Here is a 23,764-nt window from a genome sequence, read left to right as displayed (position 1 = left end):
GATTTTTTAAGATAAGATGCCACCGTACTCTACTCCCTCCGTCCTATAATATAAGAGATTTTAGAGGGATGTGATAATTTATAGTACTACGAATCTGGACAGGGAGCCTAGGAAGTGTCACATCCCTCTAAAATCCCTTATATTATGGGACAGAGGGAGTATATTATCAAACTTTCTATTACCTGCATGTACTAGATATGACACACATCGTTACTAGGTTGTTACATTTTAGAACGGAGTAAGTAGATATTTCCATAACCATTTATATTAAATTCAATTGATAAATATAAATAAGAGGACATCTTCTTGAGGGAGTAGAATCCATTCCCCTCCTATAATTCACTTCCTATCCATTTTTGAAAAGGAAAAAAGTAATGAAAAACTAGTTTTTTTTGAGTTATAGGAAGGTAAAATATTAATTAGAAATCTTTTATAATTACAATGGAGAAGAGGTGGAGGAATAAGAGCATTGTCGTTTAACTCTTTCCAGGATTGGGGTTATTTGATGCGGCGCCTCAACCTTCGACAGAGCTTTTTTTAGATGGTGGAGTCAAGCTACTAAAAACCGGCCGAAGGAGGTGCAAAAACAGATTAATTCCTTGGTGACTTTAGTGACTTGGGAGATTTGGAAGCATCACAACGACTATGTTTTCAATGACGTCAGTTCTAGAGTTACGTTGGTCTTTCAAGTGGTAAATAACAAGAGTAATCTTTGGTGTTCTGCAGGTGCTTTGCCACTTCAAAAGTTTTTTAGTGGGACGGCTAACGACCTAGGTAGTTAGCACTCTCTGGTGTGGTCTTAGGTGTTTGGGTCTTGGTGGAAGGGTTTGGGTGCTTCTACTTTATAAATATTTTTTTTTTCTTTACCTTAATGAAATGAAACGCAGTTCTGCTGCGGTTTTAAGAAAAAAAGAAACAAAATTACAACGAGAGAGGGTGAAGGAAAGGTTTATTTCTAAGAACAAGAAGGGTTAAGGAAAGCGTGGTTTAGCGACAAGAGGCAGGCCATGCTTGAGCCCCATGGAGATCCCACTGGTCTCACTCATGTCCAGCAATGGCGTCCCCTCCCGCCCACCCTTCCCGTCGGCCGCCGCCGCCTCCCAGTCGAAATGGTACAGCAAGCTCGCCACGGCCATCTCCACGGTGGCCATGCCGAACGTGACACCCGGGCACCCCCTCCTCCCACCACCGAACGGCAGCATCTCGAAGCCCTGCATCTTGTAGTCCGCCGCGGCGGCGCCGCCTCCATTGCCGCCGGCCAAGAACCTCTCCGGCATGAACTCCTCGGCGGTCTCCCCCCACACCGCCGTGTCGCGGCCGATGGCCCACCCGTTGATCACCACCCGCGTGCGCGCGGCGACGTGGTACCCCATGATCTCGGTGTCCGCCACCGTCTCCCGCGCCACGAGCAATGGCAGCGGCGCGTGCAGCCGAAGCGCCTCCTTCAGCGCGGCCCTCAGGTACGGCAGCTTGTCGACGTGGTCCTCCGTGACGCGCCCGCCGCCGACCACCGCCCGGATCTCGTCCTGCAGCCTGCGCATGTGGCGCGGGTGCGAGACGAGCTCCGCCATGGCCCACTCCATCGGCTTGCTCGTCGCGTCCGACCCCGCCACGAACATGTCCTGGCGTATGCATCCATCAACGAGGTGAGCAGCGAGCTGCATCCATGTCAAAGGGAGAAGACGTTGGCTGTTACCATGATGATGGCTTTGATTTCGATCGCGTCGAGATGAATGCCAGCTTCGTTGTCCATCTCGTTCACGTCGAGTAACACGTCCACGAAATCCCGGTGACCGGCGTCGGCGTCGCCCGTTTGCCGCCGGCCGCTATCACGGCGGCGGCGGTGGTCATCGATCACCTTGTCGAGGACGCCGTCGAGCGCCTCGAACGTGCGCCGCGCCTTCCGTTCCCGCCCCCTCAAGGTGTCCACCCACCCGAGCCATGGCAGGTAGTCACTCACAGGCTTCGTCCCGAACAGATGCGAGAAGTCGGAGAACGCCTTCCTCACCGCGCGCCCGCCGTCGGCGCCGCCGTACATGCCGCGCGCGCTCTCGTCGCCGAACGCGGCGCGGGAGACGACGGCGCTGGCGTAGGCGACGATGAGCCCGCTCAGGTCGAAGGCGTGCCCTCCTCCCCGTCCGGCGGCGCGGACGGCGTCGGCCAGCGCGGCGGCCTCCTCCTCCCGGACGCGGCGGAAGGAGGAGACGCGCTGCGTGCTGAGGAGGTGGACGATGCACACGCGTCGCGCCTGGCGCCAGTACTCGCCGTAGGGCGCGAACGCGATGTCCCGGCCGTACAGGATGCGCTCCGCCATGGCGCTCCTGGGGCGGCTCGAGAACGCCGCGTCTCGCGCGCGCAGCACCTCCTCGGCGGCGGCGGCCGACGACACGACCACCGTCGGCACGCGGCCGAGCCGGAGCCGCAGGACGGGCCCGTGCGCCGCGGCCATGGACCGGAGCGCCACGTGCGGCAGGGCGCCCAGCTGGTGGAGGTGGCCGAGCAGCGGGAGGCACCCGGCCGGCGACGGCGGCAAACTCGGCCCATCGCCGCCGCCACCGGACTTCTTGCCGGGAAGTTGGAGGAGGAGGAGGTAGAGGAGTGGCAGGACGAAGGCGAGGAGGACGAGGACAAGTGAAGTAAGCGAGATGTCCATGGCTTAATTTGCGAGAGCAGCTAGTGGTTGCGTTGCACTCACGCAGGATGCATTTTTATGGATGATGGAAATAAAAACTAATTTTCCGTCCCATCATATGGTAACCCAGAGACGAGAAGAAATTTATTCTAGTAGTATAAATTTAAACATACTTTTATTAATGTTTATATTAGCAGCAAGATGATACGTCCGATCTGATTCTACATTAATATATTATACTCTTCATATTTTAATGTATGACGACGTTGACTTTTTTTTTTACGTTTGACCATTTATTTTATTTAATTTTTTGTGAAAATATGAAAATGTTTATGTCATGCTTAAAGAACATTTGATGATGAATCAAGTCATAATAAAATAAATAATAGAGTGAATTACACTTTGGGCCATGTTTTATTACCAAAGTTTCACTTTGGACCACCATGTACATAATCTTTTCGCTTTGGACTAGGTAACTTTACCTTTGTTGCATAATGGACTACCCTAACTCTTTTCGCTTGTGATGTCTAGCATCTCTTTCGACAAAAGTATTTCATGCATATAGGTACGAAAGTTTGCTGGCATGCCGTTAACAATTTGCTCGAAGTCATCGAAGAAATGAAAATATGTTTTGGGGTGGTCCATTGTGCAACAAAGGTAAAGTTACCTAGTCCAAAGTGAAAAAATTAAATAAAGGGTGGTCCAAAGTGAAACTTTGGCAATAAAACATGGCCCAAAGTGAAATTAACTCTAAATAATAATTACATAAATTTTTTAAATAAGACGAATGGTCAAACGTTGGACAAAAAATCAACGGCGTCATATATTAAAATATGGAGGTAGTACAACGGAAAGAGTATAGTTTATTTGTCCTTTATTTGTAGAACAGTATTAGGGAGAGAAAATCAGTGGTGGTTACACTATTGTAGCAGCGGCAACCACACTCAGAAATGCAGTTGCAAAGCATGAGGATGCCCCGCCAACCTGTAGTGCTCCCGATTTGATGGGAACCATCCAACGAGCGTACGTACAATCATGATATGCAGGGACTAGTAGTCTGACAAAAATACATTTTATGGTAGGACAGGCGACAACGATGTTGATGGCTACGGAATTTGGCTGCACTAATACGGTGTTAATACCTACTGGTATTAGCGAACAGGGTTCGATGAAAAGCTCGTAGCTCGTTCGTTCGTGTCGTGGCTCGATTTGACTTGGCTCATTGTGTTCTTTAACGAGCTGAGATGTTGTTTCAGCTCGTTACGTTAGACATAACTAGTTGGCTCGCGAGCAGCTTGTGTGAGAAAATGAGTCAAAGAAAACCAGCTTGTAGTGGTGTCATTGTTTTCTGCCTCATCGTCGTTATTAAGGGTGCTACTATACACCGTATACACCATGCCGTATACACCCGTAACGATGTATACACCGTGCCGTATGGTAGCACTGCTAGTATTTCGACCAACGAACCTAAATGGGTGACCTATGGATAACCAGCAGATCAATAAAAAAAAAACACTGAAAAATGCGTACGTACTTAAAAAATCGATGGCCAAACCAAACACCTAAAAAACGGACAATTTGGCTTGGTGCTTGGCTTTTTTCTACCCACCCTCAATATTAATTCCATCCTCTGTTCTCTCTTCCCTCACTAATAGAAATGTAAAATTGGTGGTGGATAGTAAGAGGTATAGAAGTGATATAATTACTCGTTTCGTGGACCATGGGTTGGTAAGAGCATCTCTAACAGCCTCCTTATCCCTCTCTCTAAGTTAAATTTTGATAATTTTGGCTCAATTTCACCCTCCAACAGACTGGCTATCGGGCTGGCCAAGCCATCCGGCTAGCCAAAGTCCTCCTTCCACTAGCCAAATTTGGCCAACCAAAATAGCCTAGCCAATCGTGGGCCCCACGCCGACAGCATCCCTCTCCCCTTTCTCTCCGCCAACCGTCGTCGTCGAGATGCCATCGCTGGTGCTGTCGAGGTCGTCGTTGCCGGACGCCGCCGTCGCCAGCCGTCGTCGACGCCGGCACCGTCGCCGTCGCCGTCCGTCGTCGCGCCGTCGCCAGATCCGCTGTTGCCAGACGCCACCGTCATCGTGCCGTTGCCCGATCCGCGAGGTCGTCGTTGAGCCGTCGCCAGCTGTCGTCGGCGCCGTCGTCAACCTTCGTCTTCGAGGTCGTCGTTGCCGGACGCTGCGCCGTCGCCAGACGTCGTCGCCAGCCGTTGTCGGCGCCGTCGCTTGATCCGTCGCCAGCCGAGGTCACCGTCCCGTCGTCTCCGAGGTCGTCGTCGCCTGCCGTCGTCATCGCCATGCCCCAGCGGATTCGGCCGGTGCGGCATGTAGTAGAGGACGCCGCCATCTTGCTCCTGCCGTCGTGTTTGCCGCCTGCGCCGATTGGCCGCCCCGCGTCCACGCGAGCTCGGCCCGAGCGGCGGCGGCGGCACCTACTGCAAGCTGAGCAGAGTGGGTTTGGGGGAAAGGGGGGAGAGATGAGGAAGAAGAAAGGGTTGTAGAGACTGACACGTGGGTCCCACTGTCATAGGCTCATAATAGAGAGGATGAAAGGAGAGGCTGTTGGAGCAAATAAGAGTTTGACTGGCTAAATCAGATGGAGATGGTCAAATAGACATTTGGAGAGTTAGATTTGGAGAGACTGTTGGAGATGCTCTAAGAAGGTATAAGTTAATTTATTTTGAAACAAGTTTGAATTTGAGGAGTTATTTTTTTGAACAGAGGAAGTAGGACGAAGGGGTCTCTGGCATGGGTGAATTGCGGCCCAGAATATTTAAAAGTCAGAGACTGAATTCATGATCTTTGATTAATTCAAACGAGGTTGATAGAATTCGGATCATGATCTTTGATTAATTCGACCGAGGTTGATAGAATATTTGGGGCTTTTGCACCTGAATTAATAAATAAGACGCATGACTTACATTGCCAATTGAGAATTAATCTGGTCAGCTAAAACAAAAAAAACTACTCCAGATAGCAACCAATCCTCGTTTCAGGCTATAAACCCACACGCTCATCTCATCTCATTTCATCTCATCTCATCTGATCAGTGCTGTTGATGAAGCAGCCTGGTGATGTCCATGGCGACGTTGCAGAGGCGCTCGACGGCGCCATTGGGCGCGGCGAGCAGCGCCGGCAGCCGCGCGTGCTCGCACCCCTTCTGGCACAGCTCCGCCTCCGTCCGCCCGGCGCCGACCAGCAGCTCCGCCTCGTCGAACTCGCCGGCGTCCAGCGCCGCCGCCGCGTCGACCAGGTACGCCACCGCCCTGTCGTACCTGACCGTGCAGTCGCCCACGCACCGGTGACCCGCGTCGTCGTCGTACGGCGTGCCGTCCGGGTCGGCGGCGGCGGTGGCGGCGTGGAGGTGGAACAGGTACGCCGCCGTCGCCGTCGCGTTCTGCCTCGCCAGCAGCACCGCGGCGCGCGCCAGCACGCGCGCGTCCGCCGCCGCCCTCGCCGTCAGCGGCAGCGACGACAGCGACTCCTCGCACAGCTTGTGGTCGTCGACGAAGCTGCAAGTCTCCGCGATGCTGGCGTGCGGCAGGGCGGCGGTGGCGCGCGCGCACGACGCCGGTGCGACGTTGGCGGCGAGGCAGACGAGGGCGGCCGCGAGGCAGGCGGCGACGACGACGAGCACCGGAGAAGACGCCGCCATTGGCGCGTACGTGTAGAGGGCGGCGATGGATCGATCGATTTATATTTGGTAGGGTTGGGTTGATGCGATCGATCGACGCGACGACAACGACGCGCCGCGCCGCGCCTCTCTTTTGGGTTTGGGTGTCGACGAGCTGCTCGGTTCTTGGGAGGAGGCGGGCATGGCGTCTTTACGCTGCGAGTCTTTGCTAATTTTAGGATATCGCCATGCATAATATAGGCATTTGGCCAAAATTGCTTGTGGCTTGTTTGAAGATAGGGAAAAAAAAAGACATGCTGCTTTGGTATATACTCCTTCCATCCCAAAATTTATTTTGATGTTGTTGACTTTTTAAAAATGTTTGACCATTCGTCTTATTAAAATAATTTAAGTAATTATTAATTCTTTTCCTATCATTTGATTTATTGTTAAATATACTTTTATGTATATATATAGTTTTACACATTTCACGAAAGTTTTTGAATAAGACGAACGGTCAAACATATTTTAAAAAGTCAACGGCGTCAAACATTTAAGAAAAGAAGGAGTATTATTTTTCCCCTTTGTTCATAGCAATATACTGTACATTACAACACGCTGGATCCATACGATTAATTGTACGATTGGAAAGGTTGAAAGTGTTAGATCAAGTATAAAGCATTTGATCCAACAAGTTTTTTTGGGTGAAAAACGTTTGATTATTTTTTTTTCTAGATTTTGGTTCACGCGGCGTGGAAGAGAGGACGGATATGGTTTAGCTTTTAAGTACTACTACCTCCTCTCTTTTTTTTAATATATGCCACCGACAAATCGTTAACCTTTTGATAAATATTCAAATTTTTTATACAAATATAAAAAAATTAAAATCATGTTTAAAAAACATTTAATGATAAAACATGTGATGATAAAATAAATAATGATTATATAATATTTTTAGTAAAACGAATGGTTAAATATATTTTCAAAAGTCAACATTCTTATATATTAAAAACGAAATGAGTACCAGATAGGAAAGAAATATCATGAGTGAAATAACAAACAGCGAACCCCTGAAAAAAATATTAATAAAGTAAGGAACAAGTGCAAGTGTGTAGATGATAGTGGAAAGACAACTATCGAGTCTAAAACTAATTTATTTTTTATATGTTTTTCATAAAATTCGTGATAGGCTTAACAGGCCAATGAATAAACCAGAAATCAAATGGGCCTAGATTAATCCCCAAGAACTGAGCCGTGATGCCCATCAACACAAGGCCGGTTGGGCTAGTTCACGGACAGAGTGACGTGATAATTTGGTGTAAGGCCCTTCACAGTCTCCTACGTGGAGGGGGTGCTATGTCTACGTGGAGGGAAAACAAGGTGGGACCCATAGCAACGGTGGGTTCTTCGCTTCTCAACAAAGGAACGAGGTGCTCGGCCAAAAAGCCTGGCGCAGGGCCCACTCGACGACGAAAAAGGAACGACGCAGCTCATGCGTCGACGGAAGCCGCCGCGAGCAGATCGGCCGCCGCCACCACCATCGCTCGGAACCCGACGCCGTCGGGGAGCTCGTAGCTGCGCTGCCGGGGAGAGCCGGAGACTGCCGCCGGGGAGCTCTCGGCCACGCCGTCGGGGAAGCCTAAGGGCCCCGTTACCGCTCCACGTCGCGACAACCCTGACGCTGCTCCCGTCGTCGTCTTCGTCCGACATCGGTGGTCGAGGGCGCCGCCGCATGGCCGTCTTCCCGCCGCCGCCGTCTTCCAGATCCTCCCCCGCCGCTATCTTCGAGGGCGCCACCGCACGGCCGTCTTCCCGCCGCCGCCGTCTTCCAGATCCGCGCGCCGCCGTCTTCGAGGGCGCGCCGCACAGCCCGGAGGACGCCGCCGCCGCCGCCCGGCCCGGAGGAGAGGAGAGCCGGCGCCGGCGGAGGGAGGAGGGGAGCCAGCGCCGGCGAAGGGAGGAGGGGATTTGGGGGAGGAGAAGGATTTGGGAGAGGAGAAATTTGGGGATTTGCCGGTTTGGGGGGTAGTTGGGGATTTGTGGGTCCCACTAGCAGATATTTGTGGGTCCCACTCAGTGCTTGCACTGTGAAGAGAGGGTTTTCATCCTAGCTGTCATCTTGTGGTGGGTGCTTGCACTGTAAAAGGCCTAATAGGTCCACTTTAACTCCCTTACATATAGCTCTAATCTGATTCACATCCCTCATCTACAATACCAGATATCTTATCCCCCAACTATCAAACGGTGTAATTTGACTCGCTCAATGGTTTTGAGGGTGGTTTCGCTAATGAGCACCTTACTTGGTTCACCCCAAGCTGACGTGGCTACCCAGTCACAAAATAAAAGCGGGCCTCACAGGTAAGTGACTATGGCAAAAAAAAAAAAAACTATGGGTCCACTTGTCATCCTCACTATCCCTCTCATCTCTTCCTAGCTCTCTTCCCCAATCTCTGTCTTTCCTTTTGCAGCGTTGGCAATGGCAAGGGAGGGAGCGGTGGTAGGCGCCGACCACCTTCGCCTTCTTTCCCGCCGAAGAGTTCACCGTCAACTCCTATTCCATCTTCGCAGTGCGCGACCACGAGGAGGAGTTAGCGGCAGCGGCACCCAAGCCTAGTTTGCTCCTGGCCTTTTCGACCTCGGCGGCGGCCGCGGCAGCAGCTGGTCCACGTTCCGGTGTGTGCAAATGCTTGGCCATCCACCACACTTAGGTTAGTTAGCTCCTCAAATTTGGCTCGCCACCGCCGCTTCATATGCCGACGTCGCCGACGTACAAAAGAGGAAGCCGTGGAGGAGTGGGGCCAATGGGTGGCAAGCTTGAGCTGCCGCCGATCGAACATGCTTGCATGTTGCCTCCACATCCTTGAGCACGAGCATGACCACCGCCACCCGCCGACGCCGACCCCAGCACGGCCACCGCCTGCCACCAACATGCTGCCTGCGCGGTTGGCATAGGGGTGAACGAAGAGATAGACTGATAAAGGGGGGAGCAGCTTCTAATCCCTCGAGGGGATATCACCTCGTATACCTTTTTCTTTCAAATTTGATGCAAATAGTTGTGAAAAATTCTGAAAAAAAATTGACAATAGAGTATAATGATACCTACTAGTCCACCAAAATTCAAGTTCAAATTCGATCTACACATCGAGAAACAAAAAAGACAAATTTAGATATAAATAGTATGCTACTATTCATATGCTGAATTTGTCTTTTTTATATCTTGACATGTGAGTTGAGTTTGGACTTAAGATTTTGTGGAGTTGTATATATGTGTTGTATGAATGTTGTCAAATTTTTCCAGTATTTTTCATAACCGTTTAGATAAACGAGGGAACATCCCCTCGAGAGATTAGAATAGTTTCCCTGATAGAGGGAGGGGCCGGGTAAGATAATCACTTCCATGTGAGTCTCACGACTAGTTTTTATTTTTTATTTTTTTTACTTGCTAACTGTGCTGCCAACTCAGCGAAAAGTCAAAACCGGTGAAGTCAAAACCGGTTTTGATAGTTGGGTGTTTAAAATATCCAGTACTACGGATGAGGGATATAAATCAGATCTCAGCTATATATTTGAAGGTGGTCAAAGTGAACTGGGTTTGTTTAGTTTGAAATTGGAACGATGTGATGGAAAAGTTGTAAGTTTATGTGTGTAGGAAAGTTTTGATGTGATGGAAAATTTGAAAGTTTGAAGAAAAAGTTTGGATCTAAACAAGTTCTTACTGCACGCAGTACCAAATTAGGAAAAAGTACACCGGAGGTCCCTCAACTTGTCATCGAGTTACAAAATCGTCCCCCAACCGCAAAACCGGATATATGACACCCCTTAACTCATGAAACCGTTCACTTTAGGTCCTTGGGTGGTTTTGACCCCGGGTTTGTCCGACGTGGCGGCTGAATCAGCGTGGGACCCACGTGGGTCCCACATGTCAGGAGGCCATATCATCAGTCATCACCCTCTCTCCTCTTTCTTTCCCCTCATCTCGCCCTTCCTCGGTTCCTCCTCTTTCCCACTCTTCTCAGCAGCGGCGCCGGCTGCGAGGCGGGAGGAGGGCGGTGCCACGGTGGTGGCTGGCGGCGGCGGGGACAGGGGCTGGGGGCGATGACGGGGGAGAAGGGAGGGCGTCGGCGTCGGCGACGGCAGGACGCGGGAGAAGGGGAGGGCGTCGCCGCGTGGGCGAGGTCGAGGATGGAGACCCCGACAGCGGCGAGGTGAGCGACCTCACGGCATCGCGCAAGCACGGCGGTGGCCCGGCGGAGCTCCGCGGCTACCAAAGATGGGCCCGGCGGGCGTGCGGCGGGCGTGCATCGGCCGTCGTGGGCGGGCACTGTGTGGCGGAGCTCAAGGAAGGTGATGAGGACATCAACACCATCGATACATCCACGTCCCACAGGTACAACTTCATGGTCCTATTACTCGCGCTCGTGCACGTCAACTCAACAATCAGGTGAGTTCTTTCTTGAGTTCATTTTCCTCTTCTTTATACGCCGGAGATGCGTGCACTCTTGTTTTACTCAGAAACGATGGAGAGGATCCAAAGGGGAGAGGATTTCCGCGGGTTGGATTCGGACTGCAGGATAGCACCAACTTCTGACAGTTGCCACAACTTCATGCGAACTCCGATTTGGGCGAGCAAGTACTTCATGGAAAGCTTATCAAGTCTACTTTCAAATGGATCCAGCCACATGTCCATATCTATTCTGGAGCGGCCGCAATTGTCGTTTTAGTCCCAACTGCTTTCTGTCTATGGTGCTGCGTCACCTCCTTTGGCCCAATGGGCTGTGTATCAAGTTGGGCCCATTAGGGGCGCATCCTAGGGTTGGAGCACGACCCTGTGGTTGTTCTTCCCCTCTTCTTATACCTCTAGTCGCCGCCAAGAACACTCGGGTTCTGATGATAGAGTTAGTTACTTGCTACCGGCTCACAGCCCGCGTATTGGCTAAACCGCCCGTCTGCTTGTAATCAGAACCCCACCATATTGTGTTTTTGATTGTGAAAACTTTCATCCTCATCTAGCAATTCAGTGCTTGTTCTACTTGTTCTTGCTAGTTCTTCGATTGCTTGCAGGACGAGTGCCCTCGTGGCCGGATTGACGCGCACCACAAGTTCACGGTGACCATTGGAGACGGTGTATCGGTTGCTAAGGCGCAGCGTCTTTGGACGGTTGTAGTTGGGCTGTGAACGTCGTCTTCATCCAATCGAGTTATCCCCCACCTCTCATCGAAAGATCGGGCCACAAACCCTAGCGGGTTCGCATCAGAAGGTGAGGGTGCCGCTGCCACCGCCTCGTCGCCCGCCGCCGTGTCGCCGTGCGCCAAATGTCCTCTCCCGCCTTGCAGCCGCCGCCGCCACCGCCTCATTGCCCGCCGCCGCGTCGCCGGGCGCCGGATGTCCTCTCCCTATTCATAGCCGCCACCGCGTCGCCCACCGCCGGATGTCCTCTCCCACATAGGCACGGCGACCTCCTCCCCTCCCGCCGGACGCTGTGCAGAGAGAAGCAAAGTGACAGAGAGATGGGATGAAGGGAGAGGAGGGGAAAGAGATGGTGATGATGTGGCATATTGACATGTGGGACCCACGTGGGTCCCACGCTGACTCAGCCGCCACGTTAGATAAACCTAGGTCCAAAACCACTGAAGGACCTAAAGTAAACGGTTTCGTGAGTTAAGGGATATCCTATATTCGGTTTTGTGGTTGGGGGACGATTTTGTAACTCGATGACAAGTTGAGGGACCTCTGGAGTACTTTTTCCTTCCTTTGGTACGTTGACCATTAGGTTGGCCCAAGCACAATGTAGAACTTCAAAAGGAAAAAGTGCACCGAAGGTCCCTCAACTTATCATCGAGTTACAAAATCATCCCCTAACCATAAAACCAGATATCCAGCGTCCCTTAACTAATCAAAACCGGTCACAATAGATCCTTTGGTGGTTTTGACCTGGTTTTATCTTACGTGGCGGCTGATTCAGTGTGGGACCCACGTGGCCCCCACATGTCAGGTTGCCAAATCATCTCAATCCCTTCCTCCTCCTCTCTCTCTCTTCCCTTCTCCTCTTGTCTGTCCAAGCCATCCGGCGGCTGGGGAGGAAGCCGTCGGGGCAAGGCGGAAGAGGAGGAGCGCAGCACCGCAACGACGGCCGGCGCCGGCGCTGGCGGCCGCCGCAGTGGGAAGGCAGAGGAGGGCCCGCTTCGCGGCATGGACGAGTGCGGCGCTGCACAAGTTCGACTTTGGGGCCGCTCGCCCGCTCCCCACACGGCGCTTCCTCCTCCGCAGCCGCTGCCGAATCCGAGCACGTCGACGGTTGCCGCGCCGCCGCCGACGCCAGCGATGAGCTCGGAACGGATGGACTTGGCGCTCCCAGGGCGCGCCGCGCCGGCGAAGGAGAAGAGCCATGGGCCCTCGAGGCGGCGGATCTTGCCTGGCCACCAACCCGAATTTACTCTCGTCTTGCCAAGCAGAAAACGCACGATCTATCACTGAAACCATGCATGCATCATCCAACCCAGACGTCACAGATCGACCAACAAACTTTGCAAAATTTGTCGGGACAGGTGGTTTCTGTCCTCCATCAATCTTCGACCCTTCTTCGTTCGTTGCAAGTTCATCCGCTGACGAAACACATAGCGTACAATTAAGATGAACAAAAGGTTTCAGTTCATGATCGCAATTTTGTCCTCGTATGTACATCAATGAAGCTTAGTACTGGGAGTAATTGATGATAAATTCGATGGGTAGATCAGGGGGTGATTGGTTCAGGTGTTCGCGGAGAACCCAGAGCACCGAGAACGTCGAGGAAGCGGACGACGCCAACCAGCTCGCCGTCGTCGGCGTCCACCACCCACACCTGCGTCACGCGGTGCGCGATCGCCTGTGCCATCACCACCACCAGCGAGCTCCCCGGGTGGCACGCGATGGTCTACTTCGTCGCCGGCCGCCGCATCCCCACGACCTGCCTATTGCCTCGCCGCGCTCATGGCGCTGACGCGTAGTGTTTGTACCCGTCCTCCGCCTCGTCATCGGACAAAGACGAGAAGGAGGATAACGATGATGTCGACGACGATGAAGACGACGACGACGATAAGGGGGAAGGGGGCCACGACGATGGGTCCCCGGCGTACAGGATACGGCGACGGAGGCAACATCGTCGACCACCGCGAGCGCGCGCCCGAACGGGTGCGCCGCCGCCGGCAGCGAGGATGACGCGACGATGGCTCGCCTCCACCGTCAGACTCCGTGCCGGTAGAAGAATCGGATGTTGCCGACTTGTGGTCGACGGTGACCGGCTTCGCGCTTCCAGAGTTGGGCGGCTTGGTGTGGTCGACAGTGACTTGCTCCAACGACGCCCTTGCGCCGCTGTCATGCGGAGGCTCGGGCTTCGCGCTTTCGGCGTCGGGCGACGATAGTGAATGGCCAGAGAACGACGGGCCGCCGCCACCGCTACTGTCAACCATAGGCTTCATGCCACCGGCGATGGGCGGCGAAGGGGAAGAGCCAGAGAACGAGGCCTCCTCCTATGGTGAATGCCCAGAGAACACCTACGGCGGCCGCCTCCTCCTCTCCGCGGTGCTTCCCCACTACAGCCGCCGCCGATAGCGCCGGCTGCCGTCGGCGCCCCAGCGGCCTCCTCCCCAACCGCCGGACGGCTTGCACAGATAAGAGAAGAGAAGAGTGGGAGAGAGAGGGAAGGAAGGGAGAGAGATGATATGGCAACCTGACATGTAGGGCCCACATAGGTTCCACGCTGACTCAGCCGTCACGTATGAGAAAACCAGGTTCAAAACCACCAGAGGACCTATTGTGACCGGTTTTGATTAGTTAAGGGACGCCGAATATCTGGTTTTATGGTTGGGGGACGATTTTGTAACTCGATGATAAGTTGAGGGACCTTCAGTGCACTTTTTCCACTTCAAAATGTGGCTCGAGTCAGAATGCCAGGGTCACCGGGGAAGCTGAGTCTCCCCGGCCCAATGGGCCTACGGATAGCTCATTCTCAAGCAAATGCCAATCAGTTTTGTTATAGATTTGTCCATAAATTTTATAGTAAAAAAATTTTAGTTGTAAATACAGTAGTATAATTTTAGTTAGGGGTGACAATGATCATGAAATTCCCAATCGACCGAGTGTCTTTTCATAGGGGTGAAAACGGATCGGATAATATCCGACCCGATCCACTCCAAATCCGTCTGAAACGAGTATATGGTATGGGCTTTTAGAAATCCGACGGATATGGATGTAGATGTGGATAGTATGATGAAGATGCGGATGAGGATATGGTATCTCCAAAATCCGACGGATACGGATTATCCGACATTTCTGTCGAATTATCCGATAGGTCGTTTGCCGGATAATTTGATGTTATCAACACATGTCTATTGCATATAACATAAATTGGTCCAATCAACTGGCCTAATTCATCAATTAACTTAGATTTCTTAGTCTGAAGCTTTCGCCGTCTCATGTCACACTTGCATAGCTGTATTTTTATATTATGGACATTATGTATTTATATTGTTTAGCAGTTAAGCACACAATTATTACAATAGGTTATTTATTGACTATTGTATTATTGTTTCTCGCATTGCTAACTCGATGTTGTATTGATTGCATACACATGTAACATCTGAAAAATTTAATCCGATTCCGCACCGACTCCACACCATTTCCGACAGCCGAAACAATTCGCTCCGCATCCGTACACTATCCGCACCCGCTCCGAATCCGTTTAAAAAATATGGTTTAGGATATGGTATAACCACCATCCGTCCGAATCTACTCCGTTTTCACCCCTTTCTTTTTTATAAGGGGTACCGTTACCTTTTTGGCTATATATAAATTTAGTTTTTTCTAATTCTTCCTGTATCATATTAATATCGACACTGACTAGTTTAAGTGACAAATATGGTCAATTATTGACCGATTGAGCGTCGCATTCAAAGATATGCAACCGATTCCGACCAATTCTGATCACCCCTAATTTTAGTGTAACTATATTGTAATTTGCATGTAATTATAATGTAATTTGTCTATAACTTTCATATAATTTCAATCGTTTGGCTAATTTAATGATTTGTGCGAGCGGGGAAGGAAAATCGCAGTGACGCATGGGTGGGCGATTTGATCCCCGCATCCACTTACGAAAAAAACATGTTATCATGGGGTTTTCGAAAGTTATATACAAATTATACCGATACAATTACATTGGTATCATACTATATTTACATCTGACAAATGTTTAAAAAAAATTATTGATAAAGATATACATAGTCTCAATGCCAATTGCATGGACAGAGATTATACTGTAGTGCTTGTGGTGCAATAGCAGTGAATAACATGTAGATCTAGTCTCATGCATCTGTATGCTATTGCATCAGTATTACTGTAGATAAATTATTGATGCAATAGCAAATACAGTTGATAAATTAACCTTTTCTCCCAGAGACCACGTTTTTCTCTAGTCATCACATGCCCAAGTTAATGATCTCGTCATAAAGCCTTGATCTCCGGGGTGGCCGGCAATGAGGACGAGGACCTTGACCGGCCGATCGATCAGCATCGGCCACACAATATCGACTTGTGCCCAACTGTTGCTTGCTAGTAACATTTGCTTTGAGTGGACCAGGAGCACTGGTCTACTAACCAACTTTTGTTTGCTTGGGACTTGTCCTAGACTTTTTTTTAAAAAAATAATTGAATAGAATTTCGGTCTTTACTCATAGAGCTACAACCAATTATTATACAAATTCGCTCAAAAGCGAGCACACACCAATGAATCCATAAAAAGACATCGAAATAACAAACTTGTCCTAGCTAGCACAAGAAAATCATTTTTTTTTTGCTACTATACTCCCTCCGTCCCATAAATAACTAACCTAATACTAGATGTGACACATTCTAATACAACGAATCTAGACATGCCTGTGCATAAGCGAGGAGGTCCGTTGATTCTCTCATATACAGCCGATTATATCTAGGAGTACGGTGTGGGATCAAAATGGATCTTATATATATAGGACCTATTTAAGGAAGATTTTATATCTACAATTTTTCTCAGAATCATAATTAATTATCTCTTATAAACAGCTCAGTTTTTTAAAAAATTATAGGAAATTGTAGTAATAGAATAAAAAATAAACTAAAACAAGAAGGTTGTTTTTTTTAAAAAAAATTTAGCCTTTTGAGATTTTCATCTCCTCTCAAAATCTTAAAAGAGAAAACTAGTCAAATGGATCCATAGTCTAAAGTGAAAGACTGTACGGATGTCCAAACCCTAGTAATTACTAGTCAATGTTGAGGTGCGTGTACACAACAATGTGGTGACAGTTTGGCACAGCATGAGCAGCAACGGCAACACAACGTCCACACACATCGATCGATCGATCACCCCCAAAAGCAAAAGATTCTCCACGATATATCCAGCCTAGTTAGCTACCTACACCCATTAAATTTATTCTTTTGTAGTAGGAGTACGTATGGACGATCGGCTGCCGGCGTCGTGTTGTGTGCACGCATAGGAGTATGCGTCAATTCACTTGGCTGTATACGCAGTGTGTACCTGTTCGTACAACCAAAGGACAGCTGCAGATGATCGTTGGGCATCCTCCCCTGTACCACCTCTTCTCGATCCCATATAGTATGATTTGGAATCGATCATAGTACTATAAAAATATGTTTAATTAAGGCCTTAAGGGTGCCGTATGTGTGTGTAAAATATTGCATGTCGACGTCAGTTTTCGCTAGCACCAGTCAAATGGTATACTCCCACACAAGACGCAGGCGAATCCAAAAGAAATGCTACTAGTACTCTCTCTCTCTCTCTCTCTCTATATATATATATATATAACTCATAGTATAGTAATATAAGAGTAAATTATAAGAGTGCAACTTGCAATGGTTGGTAAACATAGGTGGTGCAAACTGAAAAATATAGACTTAGTCATAGTTCAATGTGCCACTTTGGTCACTTTAGGTGGACCAAAGTGAAATTTACTCTAATTAATATAATATAGTAGGAAAAAATAATGCTCCCTTTGTGAAAGGGCATGTATCGTAGCTAGTGGTTACAAGAGCCTCAACAACACTATAGGTCATGGGTTTGACTCCTCATGTGAGTGAATTTTTTAGGATTTAACGGTTTTGTACTTTCAGTGGTAGGCGACGTGCCCCTCGACAACGAAGCAGAGGAAATAAGATTTGAGATTAAGAAAATTATATTATATACTCCCGCCATCCCTAAATATTTGACGCTGTTGATTTTTTTTAAACATATTTGATCGTTCGTCTTATTCAAAAACTTTTGTGAAATAAAATATCTAAGTCTAAAAGGTCCAAGTACGCCCTCCCCCAAAGGAAATTTACCCAATAATCTGCACAGCAAACGAACTAAACCACATATATAGTGGTTTTAGCTACATGGTGTGCTGATCCAATCATTTTTTTCCTTGTTGGCATTTGACTTGATATATATTTTTTTTGTTGGAGAGATGATTATACCAACCAACATAAACAAGAAAAAAAATAGTACTAAAAAGTTGCTAAGATAACGCTTCATTTTTACTCACAAGTCATTTTTTGAAGCCATATATATAGCTCATTTTATGTTTTCTTTTTATTTGAATATATAGTGATATGATAGGTATAGTGACAAGCATGGCAAAACGTTGGATCAGCACGCCATACGGGCAAAAGCACTTTGCATAACCGCTGGAGGGTTACTTAATTTGGATCAAATCAGAAAGTTCCTTCAGACTCTCGAGTAAAGTTTAGGGCCTCTTTGAAACACAAGATTATATTTTAGAAATATAGGTATATTAATAGGAAAAACACAGAAAAAACGATATCATGTATAAGAGAATCCCGTTGAAATATAAAACACAAAAATTTGCAAGATGATGTGTTTGGATAGCTAACATGAGAATAACACTTGGAATTTGGATAAATTTTAGAGAGAGAAGAGAGACAAAGAGAGAAGAAGCATTGGACTTCTCAAATAAAAAATAAAATGAGGTTGGAGCTCATGTGTAAAATTCCTATAGAATTGGGGTATATGATTACAATCCAAAGGAACTTTCCTATATTCCTAACAACCTAGACAGGAAATTTAACTTAGCATTTGCTTTGAAACTACTATGAAAACACTCCATTCCAGAGGGCTACTTGAACCTCTTCAATGTACAAGTACTAATGAAGGCCATATCAATAGTGGATTGAAATCATTTACCTCAAGTTAGGTGAATTTAGGGTCACTGGCATGTAGATCTATATAGCAAAAGGACCTACATGTAAGTAATTCAAAGCCATGTATCTTAAGTAAAAGGATTTTCATTCGTCGATAGCATACTTATTACTATTCTCTCCGTCCCATAATACTAGCATACCTAGTACAATAAATCTGGATTATGATATGTCACATCCACCCAAAATTCCTTTTGTGGGACGGAGGAACCGAGGGAGTAGTAGTTACTGGTACTATACTTACAGTTGTAACAAAAATTAATTATATAAGCTAGCGGTAGCATGCATATATAGCTTTCAATTCTTTTGCCTCCCCGGGGATCGACCATCGATCCATGTATGTGCATGTCATTGTCAATTTGCCGTGATATAGAATTGTCAAAAGAGATATATATATCTATCTATCTATCTATATAGTTGCACGTCAGCGTCGTCGGCGTACGAACCGGTACGATCCGAGGGAGGCACAACTGACAACGGGTTGTGTCCGGCCAGGCTCGACGCACGGCGACGACGGCGACGTACGTCCGTAGTCGACTAATCGCGAGGACGAGATGTTGATTACATAATGCCTAGCTAGTCGCCAATAAATAAACATTATGCTAACTGTTCATTGCATGTGAGCTTGCTGTTATAATTTGTTATATACTCTCTCCATTCTTTGAGCAAGCTTGCTGTTATATATTCTCGATCCTCCATTCTTTTTTTTTTAATGTTGGTTAGCTTAAAATCGAACAAATTGGCTAATGTCAAACATTTAAAGAAGGAGGTAGTATATATCTAAATCGATGGTGGTGTTCGGTAATATAATATTCCCTACCACAAACTCAACTAGCGCTAACAGCCCTAAATCGTGAGAAAAAAACAAATTCAGCGTGTCAAGGGTAGTTAAGTTTCTGGTAGTGTTATAAATTGCAGTAAAAATATAAAGTATTACAGCTTAATGAAACTAAGTTAATTTTAGGATTATTTTTTCTCACCTTACTCTACCTTCTAGCGTTTGCTTTTGAATTACTAAGAACAGCTATATAATTTTTTATTACAAATTAGTTTTTGGTTGTAGATAAACCGATCGATAAAGGTTTATACTCGAAACAAAGTTTGCACCTTTCTCTGAGAAAAAGAGCGAAGAATTTTCGTAAAAGCACACAAAAGAATGTGACAAGACACGGCAGAGAATGCACCATGCGTGTGAGCTGAGCTGTAGTCTCGGTGTGTTTATATCCCAAAAATTTTTGATCAAAAATGTCTCCTCAAATATTTAGACACATGCATGGAGCATTAAATGTGGACGAAAAAACCAATTGTACAGTTTGCATGTAAAATTGCGAGACGAATCTTTTGAGCCTAATTGCGCCATAATTTGATGCTACAATAAACATTTGCTAATGACATATTAATTATGCTTAATAAATTCGTCTCGCAGTTTATAGATGAAATCTATAATTTATTTTGTTATTAGTCTATATTTAATACTTTAAATGTATGTTTGTATACTTAAAAAAATTTTGGCCAAAAAACTAAACAGGGCTTCTGCCGATCTCTGTGCAATCTTGTTGATAGTGTTGCCACTGATTCAACGGAGCTACCAGCTATTGTTGCACGAGAACAGTATATATAGTACGTGGCCCTGGGTGTCGACTTTCTAGCTACTACTACTTGGTACTATTCGTCAAAAAAGGATCCAACATTTCTTCCGATCGTGTCTCACTTTTATCGAAAGTAACTCCTGATATATATCAGCATATCTATTCGCTGATACTCCTATCAGCATATCATCAATTCTATGACAGTTTGAGGAAGCTTCTATATGTTTTTTTTAATGGAATAAAAGCTTGTATAGGTTAACTACAAATGTCTAAATTTGATTATTATAAGTAGATAGTATTACAATGATCATATGGAAATTTTGTGTTAAATAAAACTTGCCATTAGAAATAAAACTAACGCAGGTATTTAGTATATGATTAAAATTTCAATATTTACGACGATGATAACACGTCGGCGACTAATAGAATAATTGGACTGAACTGCTTGCACAAAATGTCATATATAAAATCTTTCAAATACACTAACAGTTGTACTTACGGCCAGTAGCGGGGCTCCTCGGATACTACTACAAAAATTATGTGTTCTATTTTCTCTTGTTATGAGCGAATTGAAATGTCTCACAAGCATGTTTTGATTTGAATAGACCAAATTTTGTAAATTTTGACCAACCATTAGTCAAAGTACCACTTACACCAATATATTCACATTGTGATGCACTGTTGCGCTTTCACAAAATGTTGGTTTTATATATAGATGCCTCTCACATTTTTCTACTAAATAAATTATGCCCTATAATTGCCTCCTTTCTTGCTTGCCTTAGTACTATATATTATATATGATGTTTTTTCTTGGGTTGTCTAAACAAATTCAAGTCATCTAGTAATTAATATATAATGCTTATTAGAGTAAACATGGAGTTATTTGACATAGCTAAGATTGTAGTGGAAGTTTTATTTTTTAATTTGGTCTTTGTCAAACTCATCCTTCAAGAGAGATATGATGCCTTGTTCTTTAAGAATGATCAGATCAATACAGCAACATTCTTAATTGTACGGCCCCGGCCGGCATCTTATCCGAACACTAACGTAGCGAAAGAAAAGGTGAATGTTAGGTCACAAATATGCTCTCCATGCACGGATAATGTTCCAAAACCGAGCCTTTAATTAGTAAGCGAATTCACTGTCTCCGTACATGGATCCAGGCATCTTTCAGTTGGTACCCTTTTTCGAGCTGAGTACAAAGTTGATCGCTTTGCATTAATATTAGTGGTACACTATTAGAGGTAGGGTCGTTATATACTGTGTGTTGGAAGTGGTTTTTCAACATCAGTACGACTGATCGATCAGAAGAGGCAGATGCTCGCCTTCATGCTTGACGGCTAATAAGAACAGATGCAGCTCATCTCTAGTATTCATCTTTGTGTTTTCTTTTCAAGCGAAAGTTTCACTACAACTTTTCGACGTCGGCTAGCTACAATCATCATAGTGAAATTAATTTATTAGGAAAAAAAAGAGATTTAGAGGAAAAGACGTCCCTCCAAATATTTTTTTTTTAAAAATTATAAGCATGTTAGGGATTGAAGACAGAATCCTTGAGGTATAAACCACACATCCCTTAGCAATACACTATGAAGTGTATCTCGAAATTAATTAACCACAAGATTAACAGGATCATCCGTAGTAAGCTAGCTAGCTTGAAAAATCAAAACGGGCTGCAGTTACAAACTGGGTAATAAGGTGATCTTGCGGTAGCGCTCTTCACTCCTTTCTTACATGCATTCAACTACGAGTAATTAACCTTTATTAAAAAGTACATACTAATTCTATCCGATATGCATGCATGCAGCAGATCGATCGATTTCTATACACAAAACTCTTATACTATATAGCAGCACACAGCTCCAATCATATACACACACAGATGAGGACACACAATATAATCACACACAATATAAGCAGCTAGGGTAGGTAACAACAAATTAAAGAACAAGCTGGAGAGAAGAAGAAAACAAAAACGGCCGTACGAGTGGAAGCAAAACCTCGCGACTTCTCAACTCATAAGTCATCACCGACACCAACCTTTCTTGATTTCCTCCATCTTGGACAGCGATGCACGCCGAAAGATGCTTGTCGCGTTCTCGATCACCCCGGCCGGCGTACGATCCATTGCGCGCTCGACCCTCCGTCTATAGCTGTGTTCTCGTCTCTCCCGGCGACGGCGACGGCGAGGCGTCACACCGGGCAGTCGTCATCCTTGGGCTGATCGTTCTTGGCCGGCTCGGCGGCGGCGGGGTGGAGCAGCACGGCGGCGCGGCAGAGCGGGCAGGTGGAGTGGAGCTGGAGCCACGCGCCGATGCAGTCGGCGTGGAACCGGTGGCCGCACCGCGGGAGGAGGCGCGCCCGGTCGCCGTCGCGGAACTCCACGATGCACACCGCGCACTCCGCCGCCGCCGCCGCCTTCCCGTTCCCCCCGGCGTCGCCGACGTCGGGGGCGGCGGCGGAGGAGGAGTACATGAACACGGGCAGGGACGACGCGATGTCCTCCCGATCCTGGTGGTGGCGCCCTGGCGACGTGTCGGCCGACGACGACGACGACGACGCCCCCTCCTCCTCGTCGTCGTCGCCGCCGCCGGCCATCGTTGACGTTGACGACGTCGGCGGGCCACGCTTCCCGGAGAAGAACCGCCAGAAGTAGAAGAACACGAGGAGGACCATGAGCAGGTTGATCCCGACGAGGCACGCCGTCAGCACCGGCCCGTGCCGCGTCCAGTGCTTGCTCGGGTCCTCCACCACCGCCGCCGCCGGCGCCACCATCTGCACCGTCGGCGTCGACATGACGCCGATGATGACCGAAACAATAAGGTAGCTTCTGACAACACAAGCAGCAAACAGTAGCAGCTGCCAATGGTGTGAATAAACCACAAAAACCCACTGCTTCAGAACAGAAGAAGCTGGAGATTGCAGATGTTCTTTAGAAGAAAAGATAGGGGAAGAAGAAGAGATAGAAGATAAGGAGGGGCACAAGAGGGAAGGAGAGAAAGGTGGTGTAGTGAACATGTACACACAAAAGGGGTTTATAAAAAGTGGAAGATGGATGTAACATTGGCTTTTGGGGTTTTGGAGGGTACAACTATATGACTGATGAGTTTGTTGGTTTGTAAACTCTAATTAATGGTTAATGCTTTGACCGAAGTTTTCTTTTTTCTTGTAGCATGTAAGGGCAATTCCAACGCTCCACCATGGCAAATTGGCAAGTGGCCTTGGTGCGTCCACCTCGGAGCCAAGTCAGTGCACAGTAAGAGGAAGAACAACAACAGTAGTCTGATAGGCGTAACAGTTTCTTGCACAAGACCTGGGTGACTTAGATGAGAGCATCCATTTATCCAACGGAATGTACACAGCCAAGAGAGCATGGTCTATGGAGAGAGATGAAACCAAAAAAAAAAAAAAAAGCTCAAGGCACGTCTCAGCTTTTTGCCTGATCCGTCACTGAAGAGCTCGTCTAGTCAAGACCTACAACTAGTAATAGGGTAGATATGAGAATTGGCGGTGACAAACTATGTCATATGTAGCAATAATATCATTGAGCGATGGATCTCCTATATCCGGGTACCAAATCTATCATGCAGGTGATGGAATTCGGATCAGGTGCAGTCACATTAAGTTAAAAACTACACTAACTTCGGTCATCCATTTTTCGATCAACGGTTTAGATTCAAAGCTACAATAA

General features: G+C 47.4%; 3 protein-coding genes across 3 annotated transcripts; all 3 read right to left on the bottom strand.

Annotated features, from left to right (window-relative positions):
• Positions 1 to 285: 285 nt before the first annotated feature.
• LOC127772780 (cytochrome P450 71A1-like) lies at positions 286 to 2,713 on the bottom strand. The gene is made up of 2 exons (XM_052298751.1): positions 1,697 to 2,713; positions 286 to 1,622 (listed from the first exon to the last, which is right to left on the bottom strand). The coding sequence occupies exons 1-2, from the start codon at positions 2,651 to 2,653 to the stop codon at positions 972 to 974; spliced, it is 1,608 nt and encodes a 535-aa protein (XP_052154711.1). The 5' UTR covers positions 2,654 to 2,713; the 3' UTR covers positions 286 to 971.
• A 2,731-nt stretch (positions 2,714 to 5,444) lies between these two features.
• On the bottom strand, positions 5,445 to 6,559 carry LOC127774724 (pectinesterase inhibitor 28-like). The gene has a single exon (XM_052301007.1). The coding sequence runs from the start codon at positions 6,299 to 6,301 to the stop codon at positions 5,693 to 5,695; it is 609 nt and encodes a 202-aa protein (XP_052156967.1). The 5' UTR covers positions 6,302 to 6,559; the 3' UTR covers positions 5,445 to 5,692.
• Positions 6,560 to 21,752: 15,193 nt separating this feature from the next.
• LOC127774394 (E3 ubiquitin-protein ligase EL5-like) lies at positions 21,753 to 23,112 on the bottom strand. The gene has a single exon (XM_052300627.1). It carries the CDS (start codon positions 23,089 to 23,091, stop codon positions 22,267 to 22,269), a length of 825 nt encoding a protein of 274 aa, XP_052156587.1. The 5' UTR covers positions 23,092 to 23,112; the 3' UTR covers positions 21,753 to 22,266.
• Positions 23,113 to 23,764: the final 652 nt, after the last annotated feature.

The sequence above is a fragment of the Oryza glaberrima genome, chromosome 5 (genome assembly GCF_000147395.1).
Source record: "Oryza glaberrima chromosome 5, OglaRS2, whole genome shotgun sequence".
Classification (NCBI taxonomy): domain Eukaryota; kingdom Viridiplantae; phylum Streptophyta; class Magnoliopsida; order Poales; family Poaceae; genus Oryza; species Oryza glaberrima.
This window is presented reverse-complemented; position numbering and strand designations above follow the sequence as displayed.

Bases quoted from the DNA above. Each gene is read 5' to 3' on its own strand.
- LOC127774724 (XM_052301007.1), bottom strand. From the start codon at position 6,301: ATGGCGGCGTCTTCTCCGGTGCTCGTCGTCGTCGCCGCCTGCCTCGCG.
- LOC127772780 (XM_052298751.1), bottom strand. From the start codon at position 2,653: ATGGACATCTCGCTTACTTCACTTGTCCTCGTCCTCCTCGCCTTCGTC. The intron at 1,623-1,696 runs GTAACAGCCAAC...TGCATACGCCAG, and splicing joins AAATCAAAGCCATCATCATG to GACATGTTCGTGGCGGGGTC.
- LOC127774394 (XM_052300627.1), bottom strand. From the start codon at position 23,091: ATGTTCACTACACCACCTTTCTCTCCTTCCCTCTTGTGCCCCTCCTTA.